The 16,143-nt window shown below is 37.1% G+C and overlaps 1 protein-coding gene across 3 annotated transcripts; it reads left to right on the top strand.

Moving 5' to 3' along the window:
• Positions 1 to 2,494: 2,494 nt before the first annotated feature.
• Positions 2,495 to 8,904, top strand: LOC137731979 (RNA-binding KH domain-containing protein PEPPER-like). Of its 3 annotated transcripts, none has more exons than XM_068471252.1 (7): positions 2,495 to 3,025; positions 4,305 to 4,551; positions 5,265 to 5,413; positions 5,496 to 5,831; positions 6,297 to 6,491; positions 6,838 to 7,031; positions 8,766 to 8,904. In XM_068471252.1, exons 1-6 carry the CDS (start codon positions 2,630 to 2,632, stop codon positions 7,021 to 7,023), a joined length of 1,509 nt encoding a protein of 502 aa, XP_068327353.1. In that variant the 5' UTR covers positions 2,495 to 2,629; the 3' UTR covers positions 7,024 to 7,031; positions 8,766 to 8,904. The 3 variants fall into 3 exon arrangements, with proteins under 3 accessions (XP_068327353.1, XP_068327354.1, XP_068327352.1); XM_068471253.1 differs by lacking the exon at positions 8,766 to 8,904 and adding an exon at positions 7,120 to 7,381; XM_068471251.1 differs by lacking the exon at positions 8,766 to 8,904 and having other exon boundaries at positions 6,838 to 7,381.
• The last annotated feature ends 7,239 nt before the right edge of the window (positions 8,905 to 16,143 follow it).

Genomic DNA, 16,143 nt, shown 5'->3' with positions numbered 1-16,143 from the left:
TCAATCATCTCAACTTTTTGCTTTACAATAATTAATTGGAATTTGATTTGCTTCGATTTGTTTAATAATTCCTGTGGAGAATGACCTTGCGGTCCTTGCCAAAACCATTTATACTACAATATCTTTGTCATTCTTGCAAGTAATATAGGAGTTTTTAGCCCATTTGTAGCTATCAGCGGGTGGAAGGGAAGGAATCGGGTCGGCCGGTTCTCCCTTCCCTCTTTTCCCTCCTCTTCCTTTTTTTTTCCATTGGTCCTCTTCTTTTCTCCCCTCCTTCTAATTCGTCCACCCCCTCATTTTCTCTCCTTTCCTCTCCATCACAGCCACACATGTGGCACATCCATTGTTCCAGAAAATCTGGAGCATTCTAGATGAAGGTTAAAATTATAAAAATATCTCTGACTTTCAACGTTAATAACTTCTTCGTTATAACTTCGTTTCATGAACGGTTTGCGCCTACGCATTCGTGAGATCGAGCTCTATTTGAACATATAAATTGTGACCTTGAAGGGTCTACGGATTTTAGATAATTAATTTCCAAACTTCAAACTTCGTAACTAGTTTAATTTAAAACTCAAATAAAACAAAATAATATAAATTCTCGAAAAATAATATAAAATCTCAATAATACCAATACGTAAATTATAATAATTTATGGTAACAAAATTTTAAAATTCCTCAATTAAATTTTCATAACCATAAATCGATTTATTTTCGATTTTTCTCCACATATTCATAATTATGAATATTCTATTTCATATATTTAAATTTTCAGGGTATTACAAACTGGATCGTCTTCTTGTCGGGTCCCTCCTCCATGCCGAGCCTCTCGACCTCCAAACACAACTGTTTAAGGAGCCTGATCTTAGCTATCCATTTGCCCAGTGACGTTGCCTGACACTCCTACAAAGCTTGGTGGGTATTGGTAGCGAACCGAAGGAACTCACCTGCTTCATCGAGATGGATTTGGGGCTGAGGAAGCTGAAAGTATTAGAATGATAAGTTTTCCCAAAAGATGTGGGGTTGGGAGTGGGATTGAATATGGTGGATCTGGGAGAGGGTGAGGTGGTTTAACCTGATTAACGACAATTATTCGTGGTGCTGCTCAGAGAACCCATCTCAAAACATGGGTCATCGAGGAAGTGGAGCAATTGTCATTGTAGAAACTGGGCTGGTTTGTGAAAAAGAGGAAGTTGTAGGAGGAGGAAGATGAGGTAGAAGGGAGCAAAGGGAGGAAAAGGGCAGAGAAATAAAGAGTTGTGGAGGTGGTGGGGTGACAGTGGAGGCGACGATGGTGAAGGCCCCAAATTGAAAAATATCTTTTTAATTTAGGGAATTGTTATTGGCACTCCAAAATTCTCATTCTACACTCCAAACTTTCTATATTTAGAAAGAAAAATACACTTGTGAGGAGTGTAGAATGAGATTTTTGGAGTGCCAATAACACTTCCTTTAATTTATAATATTTTAAAAATATTTCTAAATATTAATTTTTTATTATTTTTGTGTTCACATGACTCATACTTAACATCTATATCAGCAAAAGTGTTGACCCTATATTTGCAACATCATCATTTATTGGCCAAACTAATAGAAAATTTAGCCGATGTCTAACATTGCAATGAATTTGTTAGTTGATGCATGACATTGTAATGTTTAAGGTGTGCTATCCACACACTTTTTTTACTTATCATACACCTCTTAATTTCCGACCCTCAGATCGAATGAATTGAACAAGATCAAAGGGCATAAATTAATCAGGAGTGTGTGAGAAGTAAAAAAGTGTATGTAGATATCACACTCCGTATTTAAAAGATGAGGTATGAGTTTATTATGTGGGCCAAAGTTGAGGGATTAAAATATAATTTACTCGATTAATTATTATGAAATTTTTAATGGATTTTGGTATATTTAAATTGCTTTGGTATTTCTAATGTGCTTTGGAATATTTTAATCTCACTACGTTTATTGAAGTAAGGTTTTTTTTTTTTTTAGTAGTTTAAAATTATCAAAGTAACTTTTTTCTTATCGGGTTAGTACTCAGTACTACAATTTGGTGGTACTCCTTTTTAATTGGAAGTGAGACTTAGGTTCGAATCTCATGGATGGAAAATTCGATACCAGATTATGCTGCCCATGATGTGATTTAGCCGAACTCCATCTCCCCTTAGTGTAAAAACATCGATGTACTAAAAAAAAAAAAAAAAAAAAACTCTTTTCTTATCGGGTTGAAATGTGTTACTTGCTGATAAAAACTGTTAAGAACACACTATTAAACGGGTCCTTAACGTATAATCTAATAACGACCCGTTAGTTAATGTGTTGACCCAAATCTATTATTTTCGTGATGTTTTGAATCAGGTTAATAAGTCGTGTACAAAATTGTCACGTCTTGTCTAAAAGGAGAGGCTTTGGATTTCGTTGGAGTTTAAGAGGGAGATCACGTGCCATTCATATTTTTATAGTCCATAGTCCAACCGCCAATACGGTCCTTATTTGCAAACACCCAGCTGCAACACCCACCGACAAAACCCCTCTTCCGTTTTCAGGCATCACTGTCCCTATTAAACCTTTTACCCTAACCCTAACCTTCTCTCTCTCTCTCTCTCTCTCTCTCTCCCTCTCTAATATGGCCACCGCACAACCCACCAAGAACGGCTTCGTCAACGCTGCGGAAGTTGACGCGCAGCCACTCACATCCGAAACCACCCCCGCCCCAATTACAGTGCCCGAGTCCGACCCAACAACAAATAACAATCCGGACCAAAATCCCGAACCCGAATCTGGTCCCGATTCGGACACCGGGGCTGCCACTAACCCAACGAACGTCGGCAACGATTCCACCTCAATAGCTGATAAGCGATGGCCGGGTTGGCCCGGGGACTGCGTGTTTCGGCTAATTGTGCCGGTTCTGAAGGTCGGTAGCATTATTGGCCGCAAAGGCGAGCTCATTAAGAAGATGTGCGAGGAGACCCGAGCTCGCATTCGGGTCCTGGACGGCGCTGTTGGAAATCCTGATCGCATCGTGAGTTTTTCCTTGATTTCTTCCTTTCTACGGTTTGCCTTTTTGTGTTCTTCTTGTAATTGCTCCATAGTGCTGCGTTTTAACTGTTTTATGGTTGTTTTGAGATCTAGGGTTTGTGCTTTTCAGCTTCCTTTGTGTAATCCTCTGGTTAATTGTGGTCTAATGACTGTTTAGGGTTACTAATTAAGCTTTGTTGTTGCTAACAAGTGGGTGGGAGATTAAATATTGAAAATTTAAGTTTGAATTTTGTGAATTTAGTTGTATCTGTGTCATGAGGTAACAGAAACCCTAAAAGTGAAGTTAGTTTAATATTAGCATTTGGTTCGTAGGTGCTTAGGTGTTATTGCTTAGAAAAGGCTATGACAGGAATGATCTTTTGAGGTGGGGGTTGAAGTTTTGTTTTCGGGTATTGAAGAGAAACCGGAACAACTTGAAATCCAAGAACGGGGCATAGGCGGTATTAGGTGCTATGTGAAGATGGCCCACTGTTATGTGATATCCTTTGCATCCAGCTCGTAGTTCTGTTCAATCATTCATTGTTTAGTACCAGGCAAAAGATCAGTAACTTTCTCGAATTTTTAAAGAAATCAAGATATATGACAATCGCAATCTGAAACAAGACTTGATCATTGTTGAGTATTCTGCTATGTGAAGATGACTCATTGCTAGCCAAAGTCATTTGCATCCATCTCATAGTTTTACTCAATCACTTAATTTGTTAGTGGGGGCATAAGATGAGAATGACAATAAGTATCTGGTATTCTGCTATGTTAAGATGACCTATTATAAAGTGAACTCTTTTGCATCGGGCTTGTGATTTTATTCAAATTTCAAACACTCAAAATATAGTATGGGCCATAAGATGAGTAACTATTGGGATGTTTTATAAACATCTAGTTATAATACTAAATCTTTGTTTTTAAGCATTGTTTAATTGGCATTTATAAGATTTGATGCCTTCCTAACAAGTTTCCACGGTTATCAACATCACGAAGGCATATCAACTTCCTTACCAACGCATTAGTCCTGATTAGTTTTCCAAATATCACCTTTTTTCCTTGCATGCTTGAACCAATCTCTAGTTCTGTATCTTGTATTCCTGTTGAAGTTCCACAGCCCCCAATGTTAATCTCAAAGTGGTTCATCACTATTTTCTTGGCTATGAAGCTTCCTTCTACTTGCTTGTGTGATCTATCAATGTGTGATCCCATTCAACCACAAATTGTCTATAGTGATAACATTCTATGCTACAATCTTTCTAATACACATTTCTTTGTAGGTGCTGATCTCTGCAAGGGAAGAGCCAGAGGTACCTCTGTCCCCTGCAATGGATGCTGTAATAAGAATATTCAAACGTGTCTCTGGATTATCTGAGAGTGAGGGGTCTGGTGCTGCTGGAGTTGCATTCTGTTCCATCCGGTTGTTGGTAGCATCTACCCAAGCAATTAATTTAATTGGAAAACAAGGATCATTAATCAAATCTATACAAGAGAGTACCGGATCTTCTGTGCGAGTATTATCTGGAGGTATGCTCTTATTGTTGCATGATACACTTTTTTCTATTTAGTAAAATACCAATGGTTGAAAATATCTACTTATTTCATCACTGTTTCCCCAATTCTAAGGATAATGTGTTTCATTGCCGTTTTTATGATTTATAGCTAAAGTGGTCAGATTGGTTATATAGAATGAACAACTGAGAGAAGGGCTTACTTATTGGAAATTGGAACTGAAATGATAATTAAGTTTCCGTATTTGTTTTTTTTTTTTTTTTTTTTGTTTTGTGTTACTTCTGTGCTCCTACTTATAGAGGCTTAGCTTTTCCATTGATAATTTGTAAGTTAAGTGATCATGCTAGTGAAGATAAGTATGTTGTTGTTGTAGTATGGTGTGGAGTTTAACATACATTCTTCTCCCTTTTCCTTTCCTGCATCTGGGTTGTGAATCAGTTTTCTATGTTAGAGTCCTTTAACTTCGGAATGGATGATGCTTTTACTTGAAAAAAAATTGCTATAGCTTTATTTTTGAAAAACAAGCGTTGGTCATATTTGTTATCCCTGCTAGAAATACGCTGTCACGTTATTCATTGTCTTCAGATCCCTTGTTTATGAAACTAGTGTCTATTCCTTTTCTTCCCCTTTTCACATTCCTTATCCATGTCAAGTGCCTTTGCCTCTTTCCATGCTATAAAATTATAAACCTTTCTTCCTTCTCTGATACCTTATTTTTATTTTGGCAGAGGAGGTTCCGTCCTATGCTGCCGCAGATGTGAGGATTGTTGAATTGCAGGGAGAAGCTTTAAAGGTTCTCAAAGCTGTAGAAGCGGTAGTGGCTCACCTGAGGAAGTTTTTGGTTGATCATAGTGTTATTCCGCTTTTTGAGAAGACGGTAAGCTTAATTCCCACTGATGTCTGCTGGATTTTCATTCTTTGCATTGCTGTGTATTAATTACTGGATCGTGCATCCTTAGCATTCGACAATCTCACAAGAGCGCCAACCAGATACTACCTGGGCTGACAAGTCGTTACTGCATACTGCTTCTCAAACTGGAGTGAGCACTAATTACCCTCTCTCATCAAAGAGGGAGTCTTTGTTTCTTGATCGTGAAACTCAATTGGAATCACAACTCCCTTCTGCTGGAATTTCACTTTATGGAAAAGATCTTTCTATTTATGGAAAATATCCTTCTATTTATGGACAAGACCCTTCTGTTTACAGGCAAGGGTCTATTTATGGACAAGATCCTTCTCTTTCTTCTATCCGTTCTTCGGGAATTGGTCGTCCCGGTGCTCCTATTGTTACTCAGGTTGGTTGTTCTAGCTGTTTCATATTTTAGCTAAACTTCGTACTGCCTTGTAATGAGCTCATTTTGGTCTTCACAGCATGCACACACACAAGGATGGTCGAACTTGACTCTTAACTTTTATTTAAGTTAAATGGGGTCAACAGTGTTGTATATCTTGCTTTCTTAGAAGGATGCTGGGGGATCCTTAACTGTCTAGACCTTGATTTACTTAGCATCAGTAGAAATATACATGTCTTGTTTATAACTAGAGTCTGATGATACGCATATACAACTAAGGCTGTATGTCTTACCGAATGACTCTACTATTTGGAGTAAAAATTTCTTGATGTATGACGTCTTTAAAATTTGTTGTCAATTGGAAATACTAAAGTGTATCAGATTGCATCAGACCTGTGTCATGTGAGTCAATTTTTGCATTTATACAGTCTCGGTAATATTATTTTATCTGTTTCATTTTATAATCAGATTGCACAAACAATGCAAATTCCTCTATCTTATGCTGAGGACATTATTGGGGTTGAAGGGTCGAATATTGCATTCATTCGTCGCAGTAGCGGAGCCATCTTAACTGTGCAAGAGAGTAGGGGACTACCAGATGAAATTACTGTAGAAATAAAAGGCACCTCATCACAGGTTCAGATGGCTCAACAACTGATTCAGGTATGCTTCCCAATGAGTACTTCTTTCTAATATCGAGGAGGCAAGAAGCTATAAACAAAGTTTTTACTTATTTATTTATTTATTTTGTTTAATAAAGACCTGTTATGACTCTTTGAGATAATGAAAGATTAATTCATATGTTTTAGTTACAGAAGGTGAAATTTTTTCAAAAAAAAAAAAAAAAAAAAAAAAAAAAAAAAAATCTTGCATATTAGCATGCTGGTGGAGATGAATTTTTGGCAAGTTAGACACATTGAAGAATATGAAATTTCAACAGGGGGGAAAAGAGTGAATCCCGGCTCAGAAATTTTAAGAATACTTGGTATCTTATCTTGTGTGTTTTCAGGAGGTTATAAACAGTCGCAAGGAACCAGTTACAAGTAACTATGGCGTGATGGATACTGGATTGAGGTCATCCTACTCTCAGTTAGGTGCTCCATCCTACCCATCATCGTCACTACCCTCACAACCCTATGGCGGCAATTATGGATCGTCTGGTCCAGGAGGAGGCTACAGCATGTTTAGACTCTGAATTAATTGGTAAGCAAGGACTAATGGTGGCTTTTCTGCTTTGACTTGAGTTATTTCCAAATGATTCTAATCAGTGAAAACATAATGTTGGAGGTAGTATTTATAAAGTTGCCAGAAGGGGTCGGGGTCCCGTTTTGTTATCTGAATCATCAGATTCGTTCTGTTGGTAGCTTTCCAAGGTAACTAAGGCTTGAAAGGGATATAGAAGACTGTAATGAAATAGTACTAATAGGGGTTTTCGTGTTTGCTTCATGAGCATTTGAATATTTATGTTTCATTTTTTCAACTTTATCAAACTTTGGATTTGTAATCCTGTTCTTGAATAAAAGCATTATTCTAGGCCAGTAACAAATTAAGAACTCCAGTTAATAAATTATCCATCACCACAAAAATTAAAAAATAAAATAAAATAAAATAATCCAGTTGTGGATATTCTACTTGTCTTCATGTATGGGATGAGACCAAGTACTAATATTTACTAAATTAAAGAAAGAATACAATTGTAATAATAATAATTTTATTGTAATACTCTTTATCTGAACTGTAATTTAAAATTAAATAAGATAATTAATTAAAAGGTACCCGAAAAAGCGAACAGATAGTTAATTTAAAGGATTCAGCTGGAACCATGAAGAGAATGACATATTGAAACTAATGTACATGAATACCTGTTTCTTAAAGTTAATGTTTTAGTCTCCACTGTTTTAAGGTGTTCAAAGAGATGCCCCCTTCGTCCGAGACTATTTCTCGGACCTTCGAGTAGAGTAGCGCTTGAACTCCTCGAGCGTTTTGAATTCAACAAGTTAAAAATAATGGAGAACAGTCGTTAACATGTCCAAAAATTTGGCTCTTTGAAACTTCCCTGCAAAGCAAATCCCTTCAGGAAAAAAATTAAAAAAAAAAAAAAGAAAAAAAAAAAGAAGAGGATGTGATGAACGGAGGAAACATCAGCCGTACGATCCCGTACAGCACAACAAAAATGTCAGGAGACGATTAACCCAAGGAAGCTCAAGAACCGAAATTTTGCAGGAGGATCACAAAAGTTGATATCCGCAGGGCTTAAAGATTCTGAGCTGGATGATCAATAAATCCAACAAAACAAGTTAAAATTATTACAAGTTTCTCAAATTTGCCAACATACAATCAAAATTCTCCCTGGGTGATTTTTATTGCGACAGTAAAACCAAGGATACATTGGCACATGTGGAGAGAAACTTGTACACATGATTATGCACACGGTCGTGTGCAGTATACCGTGGCATGGAAATCCTCACCGTCATCTGTATTTAGCTGGAAACGAACAACTATTAAATAAGTATTTTGTTGAGGAATTCCAATTAAACGACATAAAAATTCTTCAACAGCATAGATTGATAGATAAGACTGTTTGTAAAAAGAAACGCCTTGTTTGTTCATTTTCTCTCAAATCTTAGAACAATGCCGACATTTAATCTGTTTACGGACGTGCCGGTGGACGGAGTGGTGGCCTCTGACATCCTCAAGGACGCCACCAAAGCCGTTTCTAAAATCATTGGCAAACCGGAGTCCGTTAACTCTCTCTCTCTCTCTCTCTCTCTCTCTCTCTCTCTTCGCTGTCGTGTATCCCTTTTGTTCTTGCTGTTGGCATGCACATTAACCGTTCGATGAAAGTACTCAATGAATAGTAATGTTTTGTTTCCCATGCGATTCAATAATGTATTGGTGTTGGGTATTTATGTTTCTGTTTGGTTCCGTGTTCTTCAGTATGTGATGATTTTGCTCAACGGGACTCTGCCGATTGCATTTGCCGGTACAGAAGAGCCAGCTGTGTATGCAGAATTGATCTCCATTGGGAGCATTGGACCGGGTGTTAACGGGAAACTGAGTTCAACCATTGCACAAGTTCTGGAAAATAAGCTCTCCATTGATAGCTCCCGCTCATATATCAAATTTTATGACGTTGAGGTGAGCCCATTTACTTGATTTGTTGTATTGGATTGCCGAATTTCGCAGCTGCACTCTACCAGTATAGTAGAAATGTAGAATACTACTCTTCGTATTGCATAGCAACATGAATTACCAGTGGGACTTCTGGTTCTCGTGGTAGAGCAATTTATCTCCACATCCATGCATAATTCCATATTGTGCTTCCCCTTCTCCGGAATCAAACGAAAAGAGGGGAATAAATAATAACGCTGTAACCCTCCCCGTACACTAACGGGGGGAGGAGGAGGTGCCATGTCTCACAAAGGGCAAAACCACCATACTAGAAGGGGACCGGTTCTGAGAAGCTTTACCAGATTAACTCTTGTATTTTCATTTGTCGTAGTGAAATTACGCTTAGTTAAGGTAGGTAAAGTTTAGTAGTAAACAGGCCTTTCAATACATAGTTCGACTAAAACAAATATCATCCGATGTTGATTTATTACTAACGAGTCTGTATTATGCTGCAGCGGTCCTTCTTCGGGTTCAACGGCTCAACATTTTGATCACCGCTCTTCTTTTGTTAATATTTTCATCAAGTTCTGAATGCTGATGCTGGCAAATGGCCTTGTTAGTTGTTTCATCCCTCAGTTGCAATTTTGTTGTTTTATTAGATGAAACAAGTCTTCGTGTTTAAAATTTCAAACGACGATATACCTATTATCAAAGCATAGAGGATGCGTTCACGTGCGTTTTTAAATTTTTTTTCACATTTTTCACAAATTGTAAATTAACTATTATGAATTTTTTAATGTGCTTTGGTACTTTTAAATTGCTTTGGTGTTTTAATTTTCTTTGGAATTTTTTAATCTCACTTGCGTGTCTATAGCTATTATAGTAACTAGTAAGGTTTTTTAGTACTTTAAAATTATCAAACTAATTTTTTTTTCTTAAAAGTTGAAACGGGTTAACCGTGTGTAAATCTGTTGTTAACGTGTTCTTAACGGGTAACCTAATAACTCCCCAATTAGTTAACGTGTTGGCTGAAACCTATTATTTTTTGTGTCATTTCGTGTTGGGTGATCGGGTAGTGCAAGAAATTGTGAGGTCTAATTGTTGCAATATACTCTTGAAAGATTTTAAAATTTTAGTAAGTTTTATGACACTATTCTCGTAATATACAAAAATTTGTAGAATTTTCATAATGTCTGTCAAAGGTAATATTAAATTCCATGTGTATGTGTTACAATTTTTATCATTTTACACTAATCCATACTAGGGGGAAGAAAAATAGGTTGAACTCGGAATACAGCAAGTTGAAGAGGAAGATTTTAGAAACTAAGACAATCCAGCATTCGCTTATTTGTTTTACAATTAATATCGAATTAGTTGTAAATATTTTGTATACTAACCAGCTTCATGGAAAATAACCTAGATTCTTGTGTATTACTTAAACCTTTACAGGAACACAACAGACTATTGTCATTCATTCCTAATAAAATTTGATACTTCCCAAGAAGAATACATACTTCGCGAGTTGCGTCTTGAGTGGGTTGTCGCACCACCGTTGTGGGCGGGTCGCTAACGTTGTTGTGAATCCAATCGTATCCAGTTGAGTTAGTCCACAACAAATAATAGAAAGAAAAAAAATAACCCAACCTATCCAATCTAATCCTAGCTTAAGCATGCATAACACAAAATCCTATCATGTCTAGCCCACCAAATGTGCCCTGAGGTTATAGGTAAACATTATTTCAGAAAAGAAAAAAAAGTTATACGTAAACATATAAATAGAAGAATGTCGTGGCATAAGTTTGGAAAGAGAAAAGAGAGGATAATCGACAGAGAGAAGAAAGATAAAAAAGGGCTTGAGTAATTATATGTGCTGATATTTCTTATGTTTTGTGCCTTTATTTATATTAATAAGGGAGAGAGAAACTTGCTCTCCAAGTAATATAAACACTAATAAGAAATATCTTCTATATTTTATAGGATTCCTATACATAATCTACTACCATTTACACAATCACACGTGATAAATACAACATTCCCTCTTGAGTGTGTAAATACTTAAGTAGTATGCGCATCAAATCTTCAGGCAAATGTTGAAGTAGTTGATGAAGTCATCTCGTCTAGTCGGCACAAGTAGCAATCATGAGTCTCAAATAGGGGTTGCATATAAGAGTAAGTCTCTCCAAAACCTAACTATGGTAAACCTAAAGGGAAAAAAACCCATAATATAAGGAGAAAAATGTGAGCTGATGCAAAATGTGGATACTTTACTTTTTCAGGATATAAGCAGCAAGAAAAATGCACACAAGGGTATGACCATCCCAATGTGAGTGTCTTGTCAAAATCTCGTTAGGTTAGCAAAAACCAAGTGGAAAAAATACTTCAGAACAAAGGGAGAAATAGTACATTAAGGTCAAGTAAGTATACTTCAGAACACTCCTCTTAAGTTCGACAAAACTCTCCTTCAGAATTACAAGTGTTGCAAATGAGATAGTTACACATACCAATTCCTCAGACAAGCTTTATGAAAGGTGAGTAGGATTCTCTTCTTCAAATCTCTGCCCTTATTTCCTCCCTTATTTAAATGGTTATGTTTAAATCATGTCAACATAAATTATTTTATATACTATTTCTGAAACTGAACCAAAATAACTCACACCATTTTTGGAATGGAACAAAATAAACACTATTTCTAAAACTATAGCAAAATAATGGACATTATTTGTCAAATTGAACCAAAATAATCCACATTATTTCTGAAACTACATCAAAATTACACATTATTTCTAAAAACTAAACCAAAATAACCCACACTGTTTTTGGAAGGGAACAAAATAAACACTATTTCTGGAATTATCACAAAATAACCATACTATTTCTAAAACTGAACCTAATTAACACACACTATTTCTAAAATTACAGCAAATTGACCACACTATTTTTGAAACTACACCAAAATAACTTACACTATTTCTAAAACTGAACCAAAATAGGCCACTGTAACAGCCCGTCCCGAATTAATTGTACCGTAGGTGTGAAATGATGATTTTGCCCTTGAGTGGGTATTTGTCATTTTGGGTGGTTGTTGTGTTGTTTGGCTGGTTGCATCTGGACCACACACATACTCTCATCCTCATCTCCTTCCCCCGTATACCTACTCTATCTCGAACACTTTCTCTATCTCTTTCTCTTCTTCTTCCTTGTACGGACGAGACCCAAATCCCGTGCAAACGTCACTAATCAAGGTGGAAAATTATACCTTTGTGTTCGTGAGGACCATACGAGTTCAACCATACCAATTTCAGGTAAGGAATCCTTTGATTTCACGTCGAACCAGGAATCTTCGATTTGGTCACTGTTCATGCACACGTGGAATGTTGTTTTTCAGGGAATTTGAAGCTTATAGGAAGCTTAGTGAGGTTCTTAGGAAGCTCGGGGTGGTTCGTTGGAAGGTTTTGGACGTCGGGATCGTGAGTTGCAAGTTTGACCGATTTTTCTTGAATTTTTCCGGCGAGATCCTATGATCTTTGAGGTTTCAAACAGGTATAACGTTGTTCTACTCATCTCCAGCTTTCCATTGGTGCAAATTTCATTGAAATTGGTGAAGAATCGAGTGAGAAACGAAGGTTTTAAGTTTTTCCAGGAATATTCCATCAGTTTGGACAAAATATTCTGAGGCAGTCAGTCAGATTTAACGAATTCCGTTAGGGTTTAACAGAATATTCCTGACGACATTAACTGACGCCGTTAGTGTGCTTGGCACGTGGCCACACGTGGGGGACGCGTAGGTCCGTGCACTCACCGGCGTGTGGCGGCGCATGGAGCATCGGAAAATTATTTTAAAAATATGGGGATGTTTGTGAGGTTGAGTAGATCACGTTGGTGTATTCACACACCCCATTTGAGCATTGTATGAGAAGTTATTACCTAGTTTTGGTTATGTGCTTTAAATTGACGTTTTTATAGTTGTTTTGCATATAGGTGAGACTTATCTTGAGGACGAGCGCAGTCACTCGAGACAAGGGGGTTACAACTTACAACCGTTCCACATACCAGTGAGTAGGCTTTTGGTTTTCCGTATATACCTATATACTTGTGGTTTTTCCCAGAAAATGATATGGAATGTTTATATGTTTTAAAATGCCATGCTCAGTGTGTGCCTATTTATTTATGCATAAGTAGTTGCATATATGTATGTTTGGTGTTGCGGACGCACAGGTAAGTGCCAGGTAAGTTATAGTTTACAGTTGTGACGTAGTAGTTATGTGTTGTGCATAGAGAGCTCATAACCTGCACCCCGGTGTTAGTGCTCCTGCCCAGAGTAGGGCATAGTCCTTCACGTGATGTTCACCTCCTGCACCACACGCTCATCTTGGATCCAAGTTAGGTGCACATTCCTGTGTTACAGACCATTATAGGTGGTTCCGACTCGTAGATGACCCGCGATTATTCGCTCAGTCTTCACGTGATTGTAGCACTTGAGCGTATTTATTTACACCCAGTCCTGTCGTATAGACCACTTTCGGTGGTTTCGACTTATGTGCAGGTATAGTTAGTGAGTTGGGGATTTGAGCTCTAGATTCAGCCGTACAGGTCACGTTAGGTGACTCCGGCTGACATATTACTTGCATTGATTGACATTACCTGGGTTACTTACATTTTATGTGGAGGCATTCGACATGGCATATTTCTGAGCATATTTTCGATATATGTGTATATTCTATTTTCTGGGAAACTATACAGGTTTTACGGCAAGGGGTTAGAACTTTTGATAGTGAAATGATTTTGAAAAGCTTTGTTTTTGCCCACTCACTTTCTGTTTTGCGCCCCTCCAAGTTCTAATTTGGATTGCTCTTTTGGTGGTTTACGAGGAATCCACGACATATCTGGTAGATTATCACCAGTGTAGGACCACCTCTGGGTGTGTTTAGTTAGTATTATTCTTCTGGACTGCACTTAGGCTTTCTGTGCCTTGAATATTGTCTTTCACACTTGCACTTGTACGTTAACTACATTGTTTAGTAGTTTGGTTTTTATTTATTCGTACTTTTATTATTATATTTTGCTTCCGCACTGTGCACATGGCTACGTCACCCTCACGTGACGGCCAACACGCCTTGATTTTGGTCGGGGTGTGTCAACCACATTATTTATAAAATTACAGCAAAATAACCAACACTATTTCTAATTTTGAATCAAAATAATCGACACTATTTTTGGAACTACAATAGTGATAGAGGTATTTGTTGATTTACCCTCTAAACTTGTATAGAACTGCCAATTTCCTTCCTGAATTTTAATTTTAGCCGATTACCCCATTGAACTTGTATAATTAGCCAATTCCCCCTTGAACTTTACTTTTAGCAGATTACCCCTCTGAACTTTTATAAATAGCAAATTTTCCCCTTGGCGTTAGATTTTGAAAATTTTCATTCAAATTTTCATCCATTTAATTTTCCATCCTTTTTGCCCTCATACATTTGTCATGTGTTATTTATGTGATCTTGATAATTTTAAAAATTTGATGCCGGAGGGGGGTGGGTGGGTGGGGAATTGGATATTTATAAAAGTTCAGGGGGTAATCGGTTAAAATTAAAGTTCAAGGGGAAAATTGGCTGATTATAAAAGACCAAGGGATTAATCGGCTAAAATTAAAGTTCAGGGGGAAAACTGGCAGCTCCATACAAGTTCGGGAGGCAAATTGACAAATATGCCATAGATAATACCAATGTTCAGTTTAAGAAATAGTCATTGTCCAGTTCTACAAATAATCAGTGTTTAATTCTAGAAAAAGTGGTAGTGGCAGTGCTCACTGCTCAGTTTTTAAAATAGTGGTAATGTTCAATTTGAAGATTTTACATTTTGGAGACTTTTCATTTGTTTATAATTGATAACTTTGTTTACTTATGGAAATATTTTAGCTATTTGATCATTTTTTTCCTTGAAGAATCTCAAAGTATCAAATTTGTAGAGTTACCAAAGAAAAAGTAAACATGACATAAGTTGAAGGGGTTACTTGTAGTTAATAAAAAACTGTACTAGGTAGAAAAGGTGAGATAAGAAGAAATAAATAAATTCAAACAAAAAGTCAAAACAGATTGGAGAAAAAGAAACCTTCCATATAAGTAATATTTGAAAAAGTAGTATTTTTAGTTTTTGGGAATTGGGTAAAGGAAAAATGAAAGTGGGAATGGTGGATGTCAGAAAGGGAAAATGGAAGTGGGGATGGTGGACAACAGTTCATCACTTTCATCTTTACTACGATAACGGGCTTGGGTAGTTTTCGTTTGGGGCAAGTTTGGAATTTTCTTTTTTATTGTGTTGGGCTTTTAATTCGGCCCATGAGTATTTGTGTTTGTAGGGTCTATTTAAGAATAGTTTTGTTCCTATGATGAATTTTTAATCATTTTTGGTTTAATAATAGTTTAATTTAATTTTTTTTTATTAAATTAAAGTTACTCCAAGTTGTTTTCATTAATCATTATTTTTTTCTTCTTAAAAACAATAATTTAGTCAATACTATCTGATGACAAATTATTCTATTCAATTGAAATAGTCAGTGAAAGCTCCCTTGTTTAAACTTACGAGTATGAAAACAAACTTCCAGACACTTAAAAAACGCTCTCTCTCTCTAATAAGTCTCCCCTTTTTCTCTCTCTAAAATTCTCTTTGTGAAAGACTCCCAACAACTTAGCCACCGGCCCCAGCCTTTGGCTGAGGCATCGTCCCTTCCTTCCTTCTTTTCTTCTTTTTGTCCCTCTTCTCCTTTTTCTCTTAAGTTTTCTCAGGTTCTCTTTCCTTTGCACTTTCCTTCTTTTCCTTCCCCTCATCTCCTCTACTCCTCCCCCTCCCTGCTTCCCTCCTCCTCTTCCTTCATATTTTCTAGTTTTCTCCCTTCCTTTTTAATTCTTGGTTCTCCCTTGAGTTTAATCTCAGTTTAGCTTGAGTTGAGTCTCAACTATCCGGGGCATCTTACCCCTTATCCGGCGTTTTTCGCCTGCTTTTACTGCTTTCTGTCTTTTATTTTCCTTCCTCCCCCTCCCTAGTTGTGATACTTCATCCCCATCCCACCATGTGCTCGGATCGGCAGGTTCTGATTAGAAATTGGATATCATATCCACTTCCCCTTCTCCAACCGGCATGCTAGATCTCCATCGAGGCCAAGTGTTGGATATTTTACGTACCCCTTAGCCTCACCTTCTTCCCA

Source organism: Pyrus communis, chromosome 4, assembly GCF_963583255.1.
Source record: "Pyrus communis chromosome 4, drPyrComm1.1, whole genome shotgun sequence".
Classification (NCBI taxonomy): domain Eukaryota; kingdom Viridiplantae; phylum Streptophyta; class Magnoliopsida; order Rosales; family Rosaceae; genus Pyrus; species Pyrus communis.
Note: the sequence above shows the minus strand (reverse complement) of the source record. Positions and strands in the feature narration are given on the sequence as shown.